Here is a 25,564-nt window from a genome sequence, read left to right on the forward strand (position 1 = left end):
TCGCCCACGACGGCAGAATTGTGTTCTCTAAATTCCGTCACATGTCGGTGCCCTTTTTCTTTTTTTTTTTTTACTCTACTCGACAATATATACAACAACAATGGTTTAATAGTATTTTAGGTTATCCTCTTTGAGCCGTCCAACTTCTTCCGTATAGCGTTAAATCTATGGTATCAGTGATTAATACCGTTTATTATAGTTCTAAAAGATATTAAATACAAATATATATCCGTACGGTTATTAAAAACACGTTCGATATAAACTTATAGACGTATAATTTATTAGGCCTATCGCAGCATGCCCTTTATTGTGTAGTTTTTCTTTTCAAACTCTTTTCGCAATTGAATTATGCGAACCACTGAACGCTGTTCAAACCTATAACCAAATTGTCAGTACACACTATACAGTTTACAATTCATAAAAATTAAATCATATTTGATTAATTCAAGGGCTTCACAAATATGGCGTCGTATAACGAATTTTAAATTTATGTAAAACGTGCAACAATATTATGTTGTATAAACTGTGTACTGTGTAGACTTCCGTATTTTATATTTTTATAATATTTTATAATATGGACTTTATAATTAAATCATTTCGTATTAATCTCGAAACAAAAAACCTGTGACGCTATCTTAAAAGTTCGGATTCAATCCAGTAAATTGTCAATGATCATATTTTAACGGTACCTGCCTGCAATCGGAGAGCAGCTGATCAAATATGTCAATCTTTTTGTGTGCATGCCTTATATAATACACCTAAACGTCAAACCGCTTATACCTGCAATACATCTGTCTAAAATGGTGTAACACTCTTGAGTATAATTCATACAGGTTCATAATATTAACAATAGAGTTTTGTAAAATTCATTTGATGAGACACTAATTCTTTTTATATTCTCTTTGCATAATAATATCACAATAATTAGTCAAATAATTGAATGTATTAATAATATGTACAACAGTTCACTAAAAAATCTCTATTTTTAACTTTTTTAACACTAATACCGCAATAGCATAATTATATTGTCTTCTACACCAATAACGTTTTAAATAGGCATTTGTCGATTGAATTTTTATATTAATGTTTTAAACATGGGCTTTTAGTTTTTGTTTAATTTACATGCCTCTATACATTTTTCTTCGGTGGAAATTAACATAGCAAGAGAAAAATCGATTGATAGAAATACCCATTGAACACATAATAGTAACAGTCAGTATTGGTATTTGACCAGCAGAATTTGAATATTTTGATTTTTAGAATATTATGCCATCACTAACATTAAATCTGTAAATATATAATTTTTATTTTGTATACAATATGAAATTTGTTTATTTTCGTAAAACAAAATCGGTTTTCTCATGTCCTACAACAGTCCCCGCGTGTCAGACTATTGAAGATTGCACGGATATGGATCGTCACATTTCGAATAGACTTTTTAAACTTTAAACGCATTAAGTGGCATCGGTATATTTCCAAAGAGTGTAAAATATTGTTGATGCCCGTATTTTCTAAGTTTCCGGGGTTAAAAAACCGTATAATATATTTAAATACTCTATTTACATAATATTTCCCATACAGCTCGACAAAAAAGGTTGTGTTTCAGTTTGAATTTTCTTCAAATATTTAAGTACGACCATATCATATTCGAAAAACAAAAATCGGTTATACTAAGAGCTGATATAATATTTTTTATCAGTCGAGTAGTCCTAATGGCGTTTAGCATTAAGTGTGGTATAGGTACCTAACACATTGGTATAACATTATAATATTACTGTCTGTGCTGCAGTGCAGGGTACCTCTGTACATCGCATTAGCCGCTTACGCGTCGCACCCTTTATTCACTATAGACCTGGTTTTGATTTTCGTTCCCAAGACCTATTTAACATTCTGACGCGATCCGGAACAACGCGGATTTGTCAAGGTATACGGTTTATACAGGTACCTATGTTGCCGTAAATATATTCGAGATCGAACACCTTGTGGCTCCTATCATTTATCATATTTTCCATTTTACGACTGACGAAAAACATTAATCTCCGCCGTGATTCGTACACGCCTCGGTGGGATTTTTATTCAAATCACGTAGTTACGGTTCATTACGCGTTTTATTTTATTAATACAACAATTTTCGGCGGCGGCGGCGAGCCAGGGGTGGGCTGAGAACAGCCCCCGAAGGTAAACAGGCTGCTGTGTGTATATATTATGGAACTATATATATATCAGAAAATAAAACCTCACGAAACGTTTCTACACCTCGTTTGCCGTCTACCAACGGTCTATTTTACGGCACGCCGACGACAATAACGCCAAATTTCCGTGCACAAGTTGCGGGTGGACGTTTTCTCGATGTCTGCGACGGTGAAACAATATCTAGGTTAGTCGTTAGTTCTGAGCGTCATTTCAAAGTGCATTCGGTTGTAAGACTCGAACGCACAAAATCGAAATTCGGGATACAATTCGGGAGGCAATATATGCGTACGTCATTTTAGCTATAAATAAACGAATAACTCGGTAAGTTTGTAAGTGAAATTTGAGTTGCAAAATATTTATATTTGACAGAGTAGACCCGAGTTCCAGCTAGGACATGCGAATCAATTACAATACTACACGAATGCAATGGAGATTTTTTTTAAGTAAGATTTTTATCAAGAAAATTGTATCGTAATTTTTTTTACCAAAACTTATAATATGGTAAACTCATTATCTCAAGAAGTGCAGTAGCAAATACACGATTCGTTTTGAGCATAACACACCAACTGACCGGCATCTTAATTCTTAAGGCCATTGGTGTAATAATAATGCCACTAGATGTGTTTTAGTTTTTGGAATAAATCACTTTATTGTTATACATATATATATCATTACTAATATATTTTTGACTATTTAGGTAGGTACCTACTTATACAGCGTTGTATAATACACGTCGTTTTTTTCAAATGTTTGTGTTTTCGAGTTAAATAAGTAAATAAAGCGTATCAATCGCGTGGAAACCGTTATAAAATGTTGAAGTTTTAATATGCAAATAAGCGACTGACGGGAATAATATTACGCAATTAAATCGTCGCTAGAAACTTATGAAGTTATCACCTGTAAGCTTTTACGTCAACACGTCGTTTGTATATTAGGTAGGTACTCTGCGGGGTTGTTTAGTCACGCGATCGGGTTTTCGGTCTGACGTCGACCGATAATTGAAAAAATATACCTCCGAGCAGCAGAACATAAAATATTATCCACACGGGCCCATAAAATTACAGTCGACTGCCGTTGAGTGTAATCATACGACAGCCACAGTTTGATGTGCTTTATATAATGTGTAGTAGTATGCTTACCTATGTGTGTACTGACAAAAAAACCCCAAACTCGGAGTCTCTTTTTCGATAATTTGTGACGATATCATATCTGAGCACTCATCTAACGGGGTGGGTAGACAGGTACAACGCCATTGGTAAGTACACCTGCAGCGAGACGTACAATTTAAACAATTTAAAATAATATGCGTACATAACAATGTTAAAAAGTATCCACGGACCCAATACTTTGTAGATCCTACACGTAGGTTTCACGGGACCGGTGTTGCGACAAGATCAGTTTTATTTGACGGGTACAATGTACGAAATATTGTACTAAAGTCTCAACTCCACCGGCGGCGGTAATTGCAGAGCACGCAGTGGCCTCAAATGTATACGTATTATTATAATATAGATGGCAACAATATATCGATGGGGTCTGTAGTTGTTCTTCGACCACGTAATATGTGCCGAAAAAATCCAATAATTACCCATTATATTCATATACCGATTCGGTACTTGTATAAACTGCAGTCAATCTGAGCCGCAATGACATAGCCGGCGGTGCGCGAGTAATGATATTTTTTTAGTTTTAAAATCGCCAAAAAAACGCGACGACCATAATGCGAGTAAAAATTACGTTACCCTCCGCGTGTACCTACCTATATAATAGATGTCATTGATTATTCTCGAGGTTTCACCGCAATGCTGTGCATTCGCGAGGCGGTTTATTCGAGTTCGATTGTTTCTCAAACCGTCTGGGTAGATGACCGTTATGTCGAGTTTTATATTATATACCTACTCGGTGTATAATAATAATAGTGGTTTCGGACGAGGACCGGATAATAAATCGACAGAGAATTCGGGTACCCGAGACAGTCGTCCGCCGCCGTGTCGGTGGCCTGCGGGGCGGGATCGGAGGGGTGGAACATTGCGTCTGTAAAGTTTTGCCAAACAATAAAAACGCCGAAAAGGAAAACATAATAAAACATGTTTACATCCAGATGAATTGAAGATTGTGAAACAAATAATAACGGTGTTCTTTTAAAGTTAATCGAACGTATTATTATTATTATCGCCGTATTGTATATTTTATAAGACGTTTAAAAAATATTTGACGATACCCCAATTTTTTCCAAAATACGGTAGGTACAAATGTAAACGAAAAACGTGTATATATATTATCTACCAGTAACAATAAATAGGCTATAATATAATGTACATGAATAAAACGTCTCCTGTATACTAGATAATATATGTCATGGTGAAAAAAATAAAGTTAAAGAATAATAATGTCATTGTTGTACAGGACAGCCATTTGTTCTCATTTAGGTAGTGAAGCCGAATAAGCAACGGTCGTTTTATAATTAAGCGACTTAAAAGCGAACTATATGAATAGTAAAAATACGACAAGACCGTAATATTAAAAACATCGCACGGAACAGAGCTAAAAACAATACGTTTTTAAGGTATTCATTGAACTTTAAAAAGTATACATATTTATTATTATAATACTCAGTATTATATGTAGGAGTGCTATCCGTTTCTCATTGAAATTATAAATTATACAGAAAGGATCCAACGCATGTTTAAGAGTTAGTGCCCGAGTTACTTTCGTCGTAATCACATCGATCGATTACCTATAAATTAAATATTTGTCATTATTAAAAAGGCAAAAATAAATTAAAAATGAAAACTAATTTATCAATAATCGTTCCATAGAAAATTCTTAATTTCAGACGGTCATAGAATATATTATGATATTTAAGTCCCTGCGACCCGACACCCGCCCATAGCTGTATAATATTGCAGTGTATGGTAAAAATGTTAAAATACAATCGTACTTTGTTTATCGCTCATTAATACATCGATTCCAAATTGATATTCAGAAGAAATGTTAAATAATGTTAATTAATTTTATAGTAAATGTATTAATATAATAATATATTACTCGTTTGTGTTTATTATTATGCATAATCACGCGAGTTGTGCACTCCGGCAGGTCCGGATTTGCTCATATTGTTTTGTCTTTTTCTGATTGGTCGGTTTTGTTTGTTTGTTTACAGCAATGCGGTGGACATGGCAAAGAAGTGGACTATAGTTGGACTAGACAGACAGCCATGAAACAAGGCTATGAGGTAAAATTCTAAAAAAAAACAACAACAACAAAAATTGATAAAAAAAAAACTCAAACGCGTTTGCCAATATTACACACTACTGTATTTCTATACCCCTACCACTTTTAACGCTTACCACTTACACCTACCATGTACCACTACCATTACTACTACTGAATACCACTACTACTACTACTACTACTACTACTACTACTACTACTACTACTACAGGTCATAATGATTTCTACAAGTATTTACTTAAGATGGCCATTAAAAACACTGTTCGTATATTAATATGTATAATATGGATTTATACATATATAATAGGTATAATATCCAGTTTTAGGCTTCAGGATTAAACTGGTTTCTACTCTATAAGCCCTACGTCTTGCTGACACGATTCCTTTTGGGCACCGGAGCAGAGTATTAAAATATTGTATAGATATACTATTAAAGTATTATATAGGTAGAAACGATAATTTTGACGTTGTATCCTGTATTTATAATATGCGTACGATGCGCATGAAATAATAACACCGAAAAGGGTGTACGTTTTTAAGACCAATTCGAACGTAATTATAACTTATACAGGCAATTATAATTATAAGGAATCTACGCATTGTTTTTTGCTGTCCCGTGTTTTCTATAATGGTTCTCCGTCATTTAGAGATATAAATTTGTACCCATTAATTATGTGGTTACCAAATGTGTGTTTTTTTCCCCCCAAAACGACCTACGTTCACAACTCGCAATTCCTTTGTGCATGTATTATACTACACTGACAAGACTTATGGAGCAACCTTTGAACATATGCATTTGCACAAAATACAAACTAATATGGTTTCTGTTATGTTTTAGGCGAAAATGAACAACAACGATCACATTCAACAGCTTTCAAAAGGTACGTATATAGACGATCCATACCAAATATGCATTGAAAAATAAATCAAATCACTGATTTTAATATATGGTCAATATTTCCACGTATCGGCACTTTGACAGGATATATTTTTACGATATTTTATATTACAATATAACCTAAATATATATATTACTTATGTACGGTAATATAATATGCATGTACGCGGACCAAGTATGAGAAGTAGCAGTTCTGTGGTGCTCGTTAGTACATTTAAATGTGTTTAAATATATGGCGTTCGCGTAAAGTAATGCTTTTATCAAAATATCCCCCGCAGTGACATAATGGGTATACCCTTATGTAGCAAATATGGCAAACTGACGGTCAAGCAGAGCCATTATCGAACGATTTGTTTGTTCTATCGCAGGTCCTGCAGATGGCCCGTGGGCATAGAACATGCAGCAATTTATTCCAATACGCATAATAATTAACGTTTTTTTTTTCCCTCACCAAAGATATCGATGTTTGTTGCCATGGATACGACACGCAGGGTCGTAATCGTAGTTGACAGTCATAACGATGGCCGCAGAGTACGTGTCCGAGTTGACAAGGCGAGGCTGTCTATATAATGTACATTGTACTTGTACACATATACACACAATGCATGTATACATACATACACACATACATACGCACTTATATATATTATATACTCAATAGACATGTACAGTGTACACTGTCCATAGGTACTGATGCTCGCCTTGAATACCTTTCCGAGTCGTCTGACACGATGGCTAGTATAGGCTACACGGCTCATTACACCCTCCACTGCAGCGACCGTTCACCCTCTCCTCTGATGGTAGTACCCGGAACGTCATCCGTCAAGTCTTAGGCCCCGGCTGCTGTCTCCGTTACAGTTATAATGCGTATAATATTATAATATACTCCGCCACCGCGATATCACGACGTGTACACGTGTATGCTCATCTATACATATAATATGGAACGAACGCGCGTCCGCTCGAGACCTGGGTTGGAAATAGGACTCACGGTGAGCCAGGGTCGTTTTCCGCGTTTCCAACCTATCAGGCGGTGTGTCTAAAAACTTGCGCCACCTACCTAAATATGTGACTACCGTTTTATAGCAATAAATTGTAGGGATCTGAAACGTGCGGGCGTATTTGTGCGTTACTCGAGAGTATCATCGCGTCTTTACGGTTAGGTTAGGTCGAATTGCACTTGTTTTTGTCGAATTTCACTTGGGACAGAAAAAGGTTCCAATCATTATTGCACATAAGACATGATATTATATATAACCTTATTACTAACGAATATCAGTCGAGAGAATAATTACAAGTACATTTTTAATATCAAAAGATTGTAGTTTTTGTTATATTAATTACATATTGTAGCTACAATTTTTTCGAAATTGGTAAATAGCTGACATTTAAGTATTTACTACATGATTATATTTTAAAAATAATATTGACATAAAAATATTTATTTACGTTTAGGTAAATATATTTTAATACATAGGTGTAGGTTCCTAGATACTAAATCGATTGACACACACATATACAATATTGTAAACTAAAATTAATTTGGGTAAGTTCTATGTGTATAAAATGATCTAGTGCAATTCGAACATTGTCCGTTTTTTAATCTGAGTGCAATTCGAACTCTAATTTGTTTGTACCTGGCACAATCCTATATTGGTTTATAAGGTATATCATCCGATACTTACACATCATCGTAAATCCGTAATGTGCGTTCATCGATAAAAAAAAATACATTATAACTCTGCTTTTCAATGCCATCCTTTCTATTCAAGTCTTAAAATATCAAAATGTAAATTTTTTTTTAAATTTAAAATTAACTGTACAATCTGTAAACAAAGTCTTACAATAAACACAGACGATGTGAAAATTTACATAAGATAAGATAAAAAAGTTTTTAAATTAAATTAAACTGTTAAATAAGCTGTTTTTAGTGACTGTGGGGTTGGGTGAAGGAGTCGAAATGTAAATAATATGAAAATCTTGACACACAATAATGCAATTTGTATACAAGTGCTTATATGGATGTATCTGTTTATTTTTTCACGAAAGGGCATCAAGGTGTGAAAGTTTACGTACCCCTACGTCTCATGCTGAATATTATTGCTAACAAACGATTCAGATACGCGAACATATAGATTATATTCATAATATATTATAACAAACTCGATCGGATTTACATGGGAAAAAAACGTGTTTCACGAGACCTTTGTACGCTAATATTATTTATTTAGTTTAACGAAACCAGTTTAAAAACACTTAATTTGATCGTTTATTTCACATACTCCTATATTCTTAGTTTTATTATTATTATTTTGTTAATATTAATTAAATATTTGCATATCATATAATGCCAATACGATAACTTTAAAATAGTAACGATTGCAAAATACTTTGAAATTATCATCAACCAAAAAATTACGTAGTTATTGATACGGCGCGGTGCTTAAAAATGCAATACATATGTTTGATTTTCTGCATTAATCAGATAGAGTTTGCTTTAAAAATAACATATTATGAACTATTGTGTAACGGCAACATTAATATACAAAATTTAATATTGTTTTATGGTCACAACAAATTCAGAACGAGTTTTAAATTGATACCAACGTATTATTATAGTTGTTTTCAAAGAATAATGACACCGCCAAACCCCTTTGAAACGCCGAATTTTCCATATATTTTGACCTATAGGGATGATTCATTGATACCCACATACAAAATCTGTTATAATTTATCGAAAATATACAGAAAATGTTAATTTTGGTTGCAAAAATAGAAATTCTTTACATAACTTACGTTGTTTTTTTTCACAAAACAATTCGTTTACCATAAATTATTCAATAAATTGTATAAGCTCATGCAACTGATATGTAATATTTATTATTCCATACCTAATACATACCATAATATATTTCTATTGTTCAAAATACTTGAGTAGGTATCATCTAGATTCGTATATAAATGTATTCAACTATTTGGAGTCTTTAAATACCGACAATAGTATACAGTAACAAACAACGTAAGATTTCTTTTCGGTGTTTCACTAATTCAAAATAAATAAATCGTAAAATTTGATCGAAAACCGGTTTTCGCATTGAATTAATCATTTATTTAATATAAAAACAATTTGATAAGTACGTTTATAACCCGTTTGATTCTCATAATATACCTATATGGCTATATAGTACTTAAATAATTTATTTTTAATTTTTATAATCTGCCCAAGTAAACTTGGATTATTTTTAATATTTTTTTATCCATCTCTCACTATATATATATATGCTTATATAAATTAACTGTATGAAAATTATATACTTGGAAACTACTGGTACCAATTATTGGCACCGAATTTCCACAAATATTCTTTAAGACTCGGGGTGTGTTCTCGGTTTCGTTATTTAACCCCTATTATAGGTTTCTATGAGGATAGTTTAGGCTCACGAAAATCGAATGTTGTTTTGTTTATACTCTGTATAAGGTTACTATTGGTTGGAAAAAAAAGAGAGACCTAAACAAAATATTATAGTCTATATAAATTAATGTACTTATGTTTGAAGCATATATACTCAAAAACTTATGGACCGATTTTGATAAAAATGTCAGCAATTGTTTTTAGATATGAATATCAGAAAAGTTAAAAGATGAGCTTGAACCACGTTAAAAAATGTACCAGGCTTATTGCCAATGCCAATCAAATAAAGTCGAACAAAGTACATCCCTGCTGATTGTCTCGTGAACCTACGAACACTAAATAGATATAATACACCTACGCCATGCGCCGTATTAATATTTGTTAATGTTTTGCCAAGAAAAGCCAAGTTGTAGAGCTAACAAGTCCATAGCTAGGCACTGGCAAGAGTGTTGTTTCCAGGGGCTCTATATTATCGAAGGCGCAATATTTCGAGAACATGTATTAAAAGTAGTTGAAGATTTTGCGAATAAAAAGAAATAAATATTTTAAAAATTATAGTACTTATACTTCCATAAATGAGTATACAATTTAGAGAGACGCAAAATATAACTATAATATTTATAGATGTAAGATAATAAATCAATAACTTAAAGTCCTATAACCTAACAGATTAATAACTCGATTGAGACTCAACACGCCAATGTATTGGTATTCAACTACTAGCTCAAGACGTATGATAGCGCGAAGACGGTCTGAAATTATTCTTGGAAATTAAAAAATTTAACTTTCAAGCTTCATCATTCGTTCTGAAGGCAATACAGCGGGGTATAGATAAAATAATTTAGGATGCCAATTTAGTTTTATATCCAGGGATGCAATTAGTTTTCACCACAGCCCTGACGGCTATGGTTTATTATAATATTATATTTATACAATAAATTACTATAAGCGTATCATATCATGTCATTATGTTAAAATAGTTAGGCAAAAAATATGTCTGGTATTCACAATGGTTATCCAAATTCGATTTACAGGTGGTATGGAAGATGGTTCTGGTATGTACCAGCAGCACGGGGGTGGTACGCCGAGGTCACATAGTACGGCAAGTACGGCTAGCAGCATTTCACCCACTGGTAACTCGGCGACGCCCATGCTGATCGTACCGCATCCGATTAATGCTGCTAAAATCACGGACGCACATCACGTGGTCACACATCAAAATGGTGGTGGCAGAAAATATACTTGCAAAATGTGCCCATCGGTAAGTAATTTTGTGTGTACTAACTATTTATAGTATGACGATTAAGAACGAATCTATTATATAATAAGGATTCTATGTTAAATAATAGAAAATTATGGTTTAAAAATTTCATCGGAACACTAGAATTGACAAATACTCAAATGTTGTGAAATTATATTAAAATGTGCAGCTATCAAACAATAATTAATATCATTCAATTTAGTTGCGTTTCAATATCGTTATTGAACGATGGTCTGAAAAACTGATCAGTTAAGAGTCTGTTAACACATATCGTGTAGGTACTCATTAACAGTAATTTCATAATTTGTAGTATTGTTCATTTATTCACCTGTAGATATTTAATCATGCATATAATATTATGTATCTATATGTATTATAAAAAACGTAGACAGATTGAAAATGTAAGTATAATATACATATCAATAATTAAAAATATTTCTATGATTAACTAGATAATAATTAGTAACACATACACTAGTGATATTTAATTTCAAGTTTAAATTTTCAATATAATTTGAAGTCGCATTTATATGCTTTTTTATGAATGCAGTTAAAATAAATATAACCTGTTTTGATCATATAAGTAACTAATTATTATTTTTGTCCTGTACTGGCTGTTGGCCTTACTCGAATTTATACATATATTTATGTAGAAGCTGATTAGTAAGATATGAAAACATAAAATATTGGTCACTGTTTGTACACTGATATGGAATTAAATGTTGCTAATTAGTTTAAAAACTTCTAAACGAAATAAACGATAACAATTTAATCAGAACATTCAATTTATTTCATAATTATAATTGGCTTGTACTATATAACGACATAATAAATAGTTACGTCCTACGTTTGGAATAATATTGGACACTGCCAACCAAATCTTTAAGTAGGTAGGTGACCCTTTTTTACTGAAATTTCCCCCATATCGTGCACCTGCAGTAATAAACAGTCAATATTATATTTATTTTAATGTACTCTCGGTTAATTCGATGATATACTTTATCGATGATCACCTTTTTTTTATTGATTTTTCGAATTTTTCGTAATAGGCGCGTAAGAAAAATATAACTTTTTTTTATTTTCGTTTATTATGGTCAACCACTGATTATTGTCGAAGATTAGCTTAGCACAACATAATCCGTTACATTTGAAAAATTTGTAGAGTTATTAACAAGTAAGTTTATTATAAAAATATAAAATTAAAATTATTATCAAAAGAGGGGAGATAATTTTAAAATGGAACGAATTTAAATTTGGTTTTCAAAAAAGTCTAGCAAATGTGATTGACGTTTTAATTAATTAAAACACATTTAGGTAACAATCTTTCACGCTTATGAAATTATTGCTTAGAGCGAATTAATATTAAAACTACTAATTTATTATTTTTATCTGAGGTAACTAGTGCACATAAAGGTCAACTACCTAATGTAGGAAGCATTTTGTTTGAATGATAGTTTCGATATTCTAGTCACATTTTTAAAACAAAAAATTACAGAAGGCAATTTGAAGATCAGGCCGGAGGCAATCGTCTTCGAGTGTGTCCTATATTTAGTGCTCTAGTTTCCAGTTATCAAAAAAATATAGTATGTAAGCCTTTCAATACTTCGGTGTTTAATAACTCGAAAATTATTTTAAACAACTTAAAAATAATACAACCATTGTATACACTTTTAGATTAGCTTATGAAATCTTTTTATAAATCGTTTTTGATACTTCCAAAATTTGTATCGTAATCAGTATTTAACCCCTTTTTAAATTTTATAATCAATAGTTAATGAACCTTTATGAACTGATTTAAAACCCTTTACTATACCATCCAATTTCTTGGTTCAATCTCTTAAATTTGAAATATTTAAACACATTACCTAATAGCAAATTAATTAGATTATCTAACAAAATATGTATGATTATTTATTTACTTCCCGATTCGCAAATATCCATACCTAAATATTATATTATCATAATCACACTGCGATCTATAGAAAAAAAAACGGTCATAACGTGCAAAAACGAACTAATTAAAATATTTGTTTACAGAAAATAAAATAGGTATCAATAGGTGTAATAATGATATGCTCGATGTATGGATATCAATGTAACTGCAGAGAAGAATAATTAGAGAGAACCACGTGTTGTATATTGCGTTAGAGTATATGTTATTGATATTTTTTCAGTCTGAAAATGTAATGAATTTCGCCGTTCAATAGCTAAATTTTGAAATATTAGAGCCCATAATATCAAATTTATTTAGACCGAAACGAAGTATGTACGGTTATTTATTTATTTCATGATTTTCAGAATTAGTGAATACGCATAGGTAAATAAATATATTATCACTATTTTATATTTTGGAAAACAATCAATAATAACGTGTGGAAACGAATTATAATTACCATATTTGTGTACAGAAAATGAAATAGGTACCTACATAACGATGTGCTCGACGTATATAAAGTATAAATATCCATGTAACTGAGAAGAAGTGAGAACCGCGTGTCGTTGTACATTGCGTTAGAGTACGTTATTGATATTTTTCCCGTCTGAAAATATTCATATACTATTATTATCTTAAACTCAACACCAGCGTCATAGCTGATATGTCTTGGTACAATTGACTTTAAAAAAAACATATTTTCCCGAACTCAGGCATCTCCCACGACGTGTCGTTATCATTTGGATTAGCGTGATCAACCTGACTGTACAGCTTGACTATAATATAAATAATATAATAATACATATTAGTCACTAATATACGTTCAGGCTCATTTGACGGCATAAGCTTATGTTTTCATTTACTATACTTTATTATTTTTTTTTTTTAATATTTTTTTTACGGCCACGCAATGATCTCGAATTAAATGAGACGAAACCGCGACGCAGGGGAGAAATAACACTTTGATTGATTTTTTTTTATTTTCGTTCGTTCTGTCCCGCGAGTTTTTCTTTAAGGACAACCCGGGAATGGGGAGGAATACCCGACCCCAAGTTTTTTTCCCGGCACATTTCGTGTTTATATTTTACACCGTGCGTTGGTGGTAGCTAGCGAGAGATTCAAAAAAAGAGCGTGTGCGAAAAAAAAATTACTTCAATTATTCCATTCCCATTAGACATTTATGTATAGTATTTTCTTTCCCGGAATGTTAGTTTTTAAAAAATCGTTATAACAACCCTGTTTTAATATTATACGGTTCGAGTACGTTATTTTAAACTGTGGGCTTCAGTGCGTTTAAAAGGTTTTTAAATACTTCACATGCATATAGCTGATACATTCATATAGCTTGCGTTTCACATATAAAACTTACCAAAAAATGTCTACATTTTTTTATACTTTTTCCATCAAACTATTCTTGTAATTAGTATAATAATATTACATAATAATGCTAAACATTAAAACATTAAATAAAATATAAAACATTCCTAATATTCTAAACAAAATAAATTTTAGACTTTTCAAATAAATTACACTGAATTCACGATACCCAACTAGTAAATAAACTCATTTTTCAGTTTAGTTTTTTGATGGTTGGTGTTGACCATGATTAGCTCGCCAATAACCCGTCACTATATCGTGTTCAGCCTTATAATATATAAGTTTGACTACTCGGAGGACGACTGTCCGGAATATTGGTATACAGGTAGCTCAGGTATATATAGGTATATATGTAGGTATATAAGCGCGCAAGATGAGGGTCCTGCACCAGTCTAGACCAACAACAACCTCTCCTTGCCTTGATAGTAACGGATATTCGTGTAATTTGCGACCCAGCCGGGTAGTATGTGTAGAGATATAATCACATATATTATTTGTATTCGTATAGGGTATACCATCAGTATACCTATGTAATATAGCTATAGTTGCAGTAGATGACTTGGTTGGTCCGTAAGAGTGGGGAGGAAGGGTGTAGTTGCAGGTGGTCTGCGGCGGACGATGGAGTTGTCTGCTGTGTGTGTACCTGGAATGCAGGTGGGCCAAGTTGGGCAACGATCGTCCTAATAAACCACCGACGATCGACCAAAGCATTGGTCTGGTAAAATGCACTCGTCGCTGTAATAACAACGACGATGTTACAGCAGATATTGTTATTTTTTATTATTATTTTCTTTAAATTTGACGTGAACAATAATATATAATATTGTATACGACAATGATCCTTATTAAGTGGGACACGTCGTATTATACGTATGTTCACCAGCCATGGATCAGAAATAAGTTCATTTTTTGTTCGGAGTAGGCGTATATGTTACCTATGTTATGTTATTTGGATGAACTCAATAATAAGTATTTTTTCAATTTACAAAAACAACATTATTTGAACCAGACTATTGTCTCCTAGAACGATTCCATACACAATATATTGTAATAATATGTTCAGTATATTTTATGCTATATTATGGACATGTTTATTGTGTGTGTATCATACACTATAATGGACCATTCGTTATCATAGCTGTACAAGACTTAAAATACAATTCGTATACAAACTTATTACGGCGTTACTGTAACAACTTAAATTTTTTTCTCATAAACATTATCTACAATCATTATAAAATGATCTTTTTACGTGTTCTTGCTATTATATTGTGCAACATTAATTTACAAAAACTATAGTTGAAAAGATTTTTAATCATAGATAGTTAGTATTATATTATGATCGTTAATGAGTTAGCTGAGGTAGATGATCAATTATCGTCATCGTTTCGGTGGCTGATGCGGTCTTGTGAACAAAACTAAGTTTAAGTACGTTTTCGCTCTATGATTGACTTTCGTGTGTATAATGTGTTTAAGTAAGCACAGCCACTTAAATACATCGACGTTTAATGACAGTTTAAAGTAGATTTTGACACTGACGCGAGTGGCGTGTACTGTGGTTCGCGTCGATAGCGTTAATATAAGAGCAAAACGGAGAGAAAAAAATCGGTTAACACATAGTTACACATAATATGGCAAAAACAGGACGAAGCACGAAATAAAAACGATTCTATTGATTTTTTAAAAAAAAAACCCGGAGGGCCGGCGGCGTGTTGCACACCTATACCAGCTAGTATCAAAAACGTCCGTTTATTTTTATTTTTTTATTGTTCGTCCGACGATGGGCGATATGGATACGAGGAAAAAACAATGCCTAGGTAGTCATATCTGTATACACTCGACACTCAATACTCATATATTAATGCAGCCATTGTGAATATTATAATATAAATTCGTACCCTCTTATCCTTAAAATCATTATGCGATTTGCATATTATAATGCATTTTTGATAATTTCATTTAATATTCTTCGATGGAAACTGTTTTTTTTCTTTTGTTTTATGATCTTTTATTAAACTAAAAACTACATTCCGTAATGTATATAATATTATAAATTCGTAATAAAGTCTAATAATATTAAACTTAAACGATATATTTTAAAAATAATGTTACTGTACATAATAAATGTTAATTATTGTTTATCATCAACCGGTGGTTTAAATTTAAAAATAATTTTTTACTTATTGAATAATATGCGTTTCACCGAATATATTTTACTGACGACTGGTTGCATACATCTATTTCACTCTTGTAACTTTGATGCTGACGGACAAACTATTTACATACATTCAGCCTTTTTTTACACCTGTAAACTTTGCAGCATGTGACTTTCAAAAACTTTTCGATTTGTGTATTGTTATACAACTAGTACAAAGAGATAACGTTTTAAAAATATATTCTATAGATAGAAATAAATAAACAATGGCACTGACTGCTATCAAATCTAATTGATAAAAAGAAAGCTTAAATAAACTTATCCGTTCAATAACTCGCAAATTAATTCAGACAGCTACCTAGTTTATCATTGATTATTATTTTTTTTTCGCCTCAGCACATTATTTCTTTCTTTTTGCAGTGTCGCACATCGTGTACACAACACATTGTACATACTACACAGTTTTTATGCAAGTGTTACACAAAACTCATACTTCGGTGACACGTGTTAGTCGTATACGTTCGTGTGAATTTTTATAATAAAATATTCAGTGAATTATTCATTCACGATAATTAATAATAACTGTTATTATTATTATTAAATTCATAATATGATAAATATATCATTAATATAATATATACATTATATAATAAATAATAGTATTATACAATTGTTTATAATTTATTGTAATCCACGTGTTTGATAATGCCAACATGTTAGCTTGTAATCAACAATACTATACCAATAGTCAAGCGCGTATCTAATATCTATAGCTATAAAAGAAATTACTGCAGGCCAATATAGTATGGTGAACGGAATACAAATAATAATAATTTATTAACATTCTAAAAAATAACGAGTTTAATATTTGTAGATATTTGGACATCTGTATAATATATATTCATTACCTCAGAGAATAGAGATTCATATGAAATTATTATTTTAAATTTCATGTTGAGCTAAATTATAAAAAACAAAGATTGAGTTATATCATATTTATATAGCTTAATAATAATTATTATTATGTTTTGAATATCAGGACACGTTGTATGCGCAGTATTTATAAAACCGTATTTTATTCTTTTATAAATACGCTTACTTGAGTGTTTGTAAACTTTTATTTATACTTATACTTTGACGATGGATGGGTCAGCTCAATCACCAAATGTCAGTGTTTATCTAAGGCTATTTTGAATCTATATTCGTTTTGCACGATCGCAGTCTAAAAAACTAAAATAACAGAATTCATTATACGTCGACTATAAGAATCGATTCTTTGTAATTTCATTAAATCATAAATACTTGCGTACGCTGCAGAGTAACTGTAATCATATTTTTTAGTAATCGAATGATCTATAAAATAAATTTGATAAATAAACATTTGTCTTGTTTACTTATATCAATTATATGTTATCAGTGTGTAAAATATTATAAACCCCTAACCCTGGTCGTACCCCAACTTCGTCAGAATCGTTAGACCCCCATTATTGTTGCTATATTACCATCAAAATACCTATATCATTACGAATACAATTTACAATTTAATGAATTGTTAACATATAATTACATTATGTTGCTTGTATGGAAATCACGAGTGCACTGTAGCATTACGCCAAGGAAAACATTATAATATTGAACTGCTTCGTTGTCAATGATACGTATACGAACGGCGTCAGTCGATTGCGATGATTTCAATAGTGCTCGGCCAAAGCGTTTGGTTTATGATTTCGGAATTCCACCGATCTTGCACGTCTAGGTGAAAAAAAAACGAAACTGTTTAAGGGATAGGCCAGTGCACCCGCCGTATATTGCACATACAAAAGGAAAGAGACTCGGCGGCAGCATATTGTGTGTTATGTATACATATAAGTATTATATAATAGCAGGGATAAGAGTGTAGGTATAGACGTACATATTATTATGTGCCGACAAAGGGACACGTCGTTTTGTAGAGGCCATTCGTGACAAATTCGGTGTAATAGAAACGACGCCGTGTGTGTATAACAAAAAGGAACAAAAAAAAAAAAAATAAACATTTTAAAATTTACGATCAACCCTTTTCCTAGTTTATACATACACATACGCATATTATTGTATATTTACGCATGTTATTTTGACTGCGATTCGGAAACACGAGAAACCCTCTCGCAATGTCGGCGGCGGCGGCGGCGGCGGCGGAACCCTTTCTTCCCAGCCCGCGAAAGAGTGAAAAGAAAAAATAACAACACGCGGCGGCACACTCGTGACACGCCGCCGACAAGACCCAATAACATCATCCCCTGCGTATTGGAACCCACCCCGCCACCCCCCGTGCGCGCGTGATCGCTCGAGTTTATTACCCGTAGAGAGATCCGCCGTGTGTATACATAATATAATATATATGCGACCCGGAATCGATACAAACGGAAAAGGATATATATGTATATGCGCGCGAGAAGAATGAGGCGAAAAAAAAACGAAAGGGAACGAAAAAAAATACCTAAAGAATAACATGTACACACACACACACACACACACACACACACAGTGTTTAATGCGACCGATACTCGTGTTCATGTGTGTGTGTGTGTGTGTGTGTATGTGTGTCTGTCGCCTCTTTTACATAATATTATAATACACAATAAATGGGGACGATGGTTTGTCGATACGTATCGGACGATCCCCGATAAAGGGTTGGTCCATTCACCGATAAGTAAACACGCCGAATTGACTCTCCCCACGACGGCTTATATAATAAATAATAATAATGTAATAATTGTCATTTCGCAATGAAAACACCGGAGGAATGGCCTAGGGTTACGTATACGCATATACCTACTTATTACGTGTATTGATACCTGCGAATGGTTCTATGTGTGGCTGCTTCAGCCTTTTTAAATGAACCTTTTTCTATTCGCTCATCGTATGCGCACAAGTATATGAATATATTACGCGCGAGAAAACGCACGCATGACGTTTCTTCTGGATATTTCATAACCCGACGAATGTGTTTTTAATATTTTAACAGATTTAAACTGCCAGTGGCGTACTGGCCCAGGGTACTATAAACCGAGTGGCACCCCGGGCCCCGCATTCGTATTTAGGATCCGGGCTCCGATTACCACTTTCTTAAACTTAACTCTTGTTGTAATGTAGAACTCTTTCCTATTTTAGTGAGCTAAAAAAAATGAAGGGCCCCCCCTAATTAGTTGTGTGCCCTGGACCAAAAAAGCCAGTCCGCCCTTATTAGCTGATCAACTGAGGTGGGTTTTTTTTTTTATTTTAATGAAAAATCGTAGACGTCTTCCGCATATGATTCATATTGAGAAAATGCAATTTTACAACTATTTTCAACGATTCAATATGTCAATATAACCATGGTCGGATAGGAGAAGGTTTGCTATCTTATCTTATTTATTGTGACTAGGGGGAAGGGGGAGTTTCATGATTTGGCCCGTTAAAATATTTGAACACGACTGTCTAAAATGTCCCACTCTGGCCCCGAATATAACGCTAATATCTTATAAGACGAATAGAAATATTCAAGTCTTAAATTTAATAAAGAAGTATGTAGTGTTTTAGGAATACAGATAATATTACAGGTATTGCAGATGTTATAATATATCTATAAACATTTTTATCACTGTGCGTTTATGTATTGTGTTAATTATTATTATTTATATAGGTACGTAATGAAACATCATTATAGAGTTTTTTTGATAGTTTACAATTATTTTTAATAGCCGGTTGCCGGTTACAATAATTCTAATTAAGTTCAAAGGATTGTAGGCACTATTACTATATGGTAAAACTATTGACTTTGTTAATGCAATTTCAATATATTATTGTATAATATAACCTTTTACGTCTGAGGATATCTAGAACTATTGTTTAATAGGTTTGATTCCAAATAAAAACAATGACCTGTAATTATATTGTGCAATCACGACGGTTAATTATTTATCGACCCGACCGTTTATATGTCGAGAGTATTGTCGGAAATGAATTGTGATTTATGTGTTTCTTAAATATGTATTTAATCTCATATCGTTTACGTTGCCTGTTAATATAGTGACAATATTTTAAACATTCACGTGTAATTTTAGTTTATAAGATGTGACGACGAATAATCCAAAATACTATTACACCGAATACAAATTATAATTGTTTTCTGTCTCACATTGATATTAAACACTCTGCCACTTTGGTAGAATACTGAAATGTATTTACTTAGATTTAAACGAATTTCATATATATTTTCGCCTATACGATAATGTATAATAATTATTCAACTGTTAGAAATATTATCGTAAAATGAATGCAATAAATTCTTTCAGGATAGAATGAATAATGATTTAAATCGATTATACGTATGTTATGTTATATGTCCAATTATTTTATTTTATACACATTGAAATGTAATCTCGAAAAATCGCTTAAAATGTTTTCAATCACACCGGGGAGCCTTACTTATTTTTCCCGATTTACCATTTGAACATTCAAGTATTAATATCTGTTAATAGCTGTGAGAATTATTGTAGTGAACAGTGAATTACTCGAGTTACAATAATCCATTAAATAAGCACACTTTAACTTTGAACAATAAATTGTACTTGAACAATGGTCATCGGATTATTAAATTTAATCGTCAAATTCTATATTATAGCTATATGCGGTCCACGCAGTCCACAATTTTTCTCTAACTTAATTGGTACATCGTACATAATGATATATCATTTAATACTATACATTATTATTTATATCACTTATAAAAATTTTAATGCACTTTTAGATACCCAGATTTACAATGTACTCGTATGACACAAAAATAAAATTGATACATAGTATTTTTTTGTAGAAAAACGCATCCTGCAGTGACGTTAACGTTAAAGGTAATAGAGGTATAATACGTCACGATGACTGTTGGAAAAAACTATTATTGAAAATTTCGTTCTAACACTCCATTTTTTTTTCTATTGTAAAGTATTTTATACAACTTTTTTTTGAACTGCCGGCACGTCATACGTGTAAGTATTCATATTTTAAAACTCTTCCGCAACCACACTCTAAATACGTACCTATTTGCACATAATATTATTGTTAATGCAATTAACGGTTGATTCACGACGTTTTTGCCCATCGATAACTATACATCGATCTACCCGGCGATGAATTGTCTAACAAAATTGTTTGTAACTCACTTATATTGTGTAACTTATTTTCATTCTTCTAAATAAATATTCTTTTAGTTATGCGTTTTATTTTTCGTTATCGTTATTCTATTACACTGATTGTTTTTCGATAGAAAAAAAGTTTTGAACATTCGAATCGAGATGTCGCACAGCTATCAAAATAAATTCGATAACTATATTACGTTTAGGGAGACTTAGGTTAATTTCCCAACACGGTCACACGTTTTAAATATTTTTGGTTTATACTCTCAATTTTTTTTCCATCACTGATTTATGAGCATGTAGGTTTGGTAGGGATTGTCGAATTGCTTTGTGGCCGTATACATGTCATACATATCATATACCCACTTAATATATGGCTTTATTCTTTTAAAACTTATATTTTTTGCTCTCGTAGAAATGAACTAAATTATATTCGACAATTCAGAAATTAGTGGCAAAAAATGGTATAGATACTTTGGAAAACGAAAGGGACCGTGAAATTGTCTTGTCCGTCTTTTTTTCTTCACTCTGTCCATCGAAAAATAAAATTACACGCGTGCACGCATACACAATAATACTCAATAAAACTTAAAGGGTTTTAAAAAGGGTTGTAAACACTCCATTGATAAGTCATAAATTACGGTCAAAAGATGCGAGGGGGTGGTTTATTGAGGGCAAAAAAAAGTGAATATTTCCTGGTTCGACGCACTCGGGACATTTACATATAAGCGGTCGGCCACGCCGCACCAGCCCTTTTTTCTTTTCACGTGTCCCCGTTGTTTGTTTGTTTTTTTTCTCCTTCTTATGGTCAATTGTGTATACACACATTGAATTCGAAACGCTATTTTTTTCTCTTTCCTTATTACGCCCAACAACACGTACCTATATATTATATGCACGCTGTTCAAAGGACATAATATCTCTATCGTTTTTTTCTTCTTCTTCTTCTTCTTCTTCTTCTTATACTTGGCTCCCTCCTTAGGAAAACAAACACGTCTTGTAATGCGCACGAAGTATAGTCTTCCTGGTTCTCACACACCCGCCGAGCTTATTCCTGGGGTCACTTCAATGTATAGGTATTTTTATATAGGATAGGGCTATAAATTTAATTTCCAAAACACCCGTGCAAGAATATTATATAGAATAATTTCCAATATTACTCGTCCGCACTCTGTATTATATAATATAGTTATATTATATTATATGGTTTACGACAATTGTTGTTGTTGTAGTTGACGCTATGTCAACGAAGGAACAATGTAAGTATCTACATATATTCCAGATGATTATACAGTTCGATTCGTTTACACTTTATAGCTATAGATGCATACATTTATTTGATCGTAGAACAGAATAACCTGCTACGTATGAGGTAAAACATTCTAAAATATTTTAAAACAATTTTCTTTTATAAAATGGTGCCGATATAACACGTTTCTTTTTCACTATATAGAACCTCCATCAATAATTATATACATCGTAGGACATGTGATCGCGCTCGTTGCGAAATGTTTATACGTTTTCGTTCGGTTGTCTATATTATATCGTGGCCGCAGTCATTTCACATATTTTGTTGTTTACATTTAAAACGATCGGCCAGTAGCAAATTTAGAGGTCTTTAAGTCCGGAAACGAACCTTAGGTCATATCTATCGTTCCATGTCCGAATACATAAAAATAACACAATATTAGTCACACAGTTGCCAAGTGTATATATATATATACATAGGTATACGAGCATTAGTCGCGTTAACCGTTCATCGACCCAAAACCTGCGGTGACGGTCCGTCAATTCGGCCATCGAAGGGACTTGAAGTAGGTATTATAATAATGGTATTGTGTGTTTATATGTCAGCATATTAACGCAAACACCGTCAACGGATTTAATTACTAGCATTCGTACATATATTGACAACAATATAGAGTATCGAAATCGATTAGGATAGTTTTGTAGAAGCCATTTTACATTTACATATAAACTATAATGATAAAGAAACATCGTAGGTACATAATATTTTTAATGTATTATATTAATTATTTGGTATACTTAAAAAACTTAACATATTCGTGGCCTAAATTTTATCGCCACACGACGTTGTGGTCCTTGACATTAACTTTGTTCCACGGGTGTATTTGTTTTTCGTTTAAAATTAAATATTTCCATAACCCTAGACGCGCAGAACTTGTTGAACGGATGAGCAAACATTAGAAAGAGGGTGTCGATTTGTTTTCTCTAGAATAACACTTGAAATTATAATTTTCCACGCAGTTTATTCTTTGATAACTTCCTCTTGAAACACACTTGGATCAACAATGCCATTACTCGTAGAAAGCTTAGTAAGCTCTTACGAATTATTATTATTTTAACAATGCAGATAGTAGTCGGATACTTTTCATGTTGATAACATGCCAGATTTTAAGATACATCATTTTGTATTTATCTACACTACACGCCTCGTCCAAAATCAACATTATCATACGACGTTGTACAATGTACCTAAGTATGATATTTTTTAAGTGGCACCACCCACCAATGAAGTCCTTTTTAATTATATTTTCGGTAAAGTCGTTCGAAATTCAATTTCAAGACATTCAAACGACCTATTACCGAGGAGCTGTTCCCACGGTCGTTTAATTAGCGAAACACGATTAAGAGACTGGTCCGTCGAATGGGGATCAGCGGCAATAGTCGATTCTTATCAATTCTGGTTAACACGACTTCCTTGGACCAGTAATTAAAAAAAATAAATATATAATAAAATAAACAAATAAAAAAAGTCACAATCTCACGACCAAAACTCGTTTGGTACCTACGCGTAGCTACTATATACGTGTGACAAAAAGTTTTTTTTTCAAACAATTTTTAATACAATATTATATCATTTGAGAGCAGTGAAATGGTAATGTTAAAACACTTGCGGTAATGTTTTGCAAAAAAAACTATTCACGGTGTTGAAAAGTTGTTTTTCATTTACAAACTATAGAGGTACCTAACTATTATTAATATTTTTAATTAAAAACAAAAAATTAAACCGTATAAGAAATGCCGATAGTAATTATACACCTGTGGTTATGGTCTGGAATTCAAATGAATACTATTAATGAACGTTCTTTGACTATACATTTTATTTAAACTTACTTAGGTACTTAAACTGAGACCATCGCAAAAAATATACATGACACACGTTTTTTCCTTCAATTTTACCATTGTAATATATAATATGTAAACAAAAAACGCTTGGATACAATTTTCATACAAAATAATATAACTCGTGAACGTGATGTTATAGTTTTCACCGTAAAAAAAAAATTCGTTCGGGTCATTCGAGTGTTCTTAATTCTTGTTATTTACGCCACGGAGTTGGAGTGGTCATTGGCGGACGGACGACAGCGGTGTAATTGGGCCACTGCTGCTGCAGGAGGAAGGAACAAAAATAAACCATTATTGACTCGTGTTTGGGTAAGCACGTCGGGAAAACTGACGTACCGTTTCCGATTCGAAACCCATTAAAAAATAAGCAAATAAATAGGGTATGGCGTGTAAAACTGCCGAGGAAACGATCGCTCGCTCAGGTACCTGTTGGTATTCATAATATGATGTGCCCGTGCATGGGCCTTGCCTACTGCCGCCGCTTATACCTAGGTACTGTTTACTACAGGACTCTGACGATTTGTTATTATTGTATTATTATTAATTTTTTTCTCGGTTATTATATTGTACTCGGACGAAAACTACCGGTTTAAGCTGTGCCGGCCTCGGACATTCTGTACGTAAAAATATTGCACATTATTTCGTGTCCATCGCCTATCCTCGCTCCGGTGACGGCCAGCAACGTCCAAGTGGCGCGTAGGTATCCGACCGATGGCTAGCCATTATTATTTAGGACCAATATTATCATCTATAATCGCGTATTATAACATTATGATGTTGCCTAGCCTCGATTTGCAG

At 32.7% G+C, this 25,564-nt stretch overlaps 1 protein-coding gene across 6 annotated transcripts in view; it reads left to right on the top strand.

Moving 5' to 3' along the window:
* Nucleotides 1-25,564, top strand: part of LOC111033585 (zinc finger protein squeeze-like) — a 158,745-nt gene that overhangs the window by 83,910 nt on the left and 49,271 nt on the right. For all 6 annotated transcript variants that reach the window (XM_022314386.1, XM_022314387.1, XM_022314388.1 and 3 more), the window contains exons 3-5: nt 5,357-5,428; nt 6,266-6,308; nt 10,772-10,998. In XM_022314386.1, the coding sequence (XP_022170078.1) occupies nt 5,357-5,428; nt 6,266-6,308; nt 10,772-10,998 (342 nt within the window). The remainder of the gene's footprint in view (nt 1-5,356; nt 5,429-6,265; nt 6,309-10,771; nt 10,999-25,564) is intronic.

The sequence above is a fragment of the Myzus persicae genome, unplaced genomic scaffold, assembly GCF_001856785.1.
Source record: "Myzus persicae strain clone G006 unplaced genomic scaffold, MPER_G0061.0, whole genome shotgun sequence".
NCBI classification, from domain to species: domain Eukaryota; kingdom Metazoa; phylum Arthropoda; class Insecta; order Hemiptera; family Aphididae; genus Myzus; species Myzus persicae.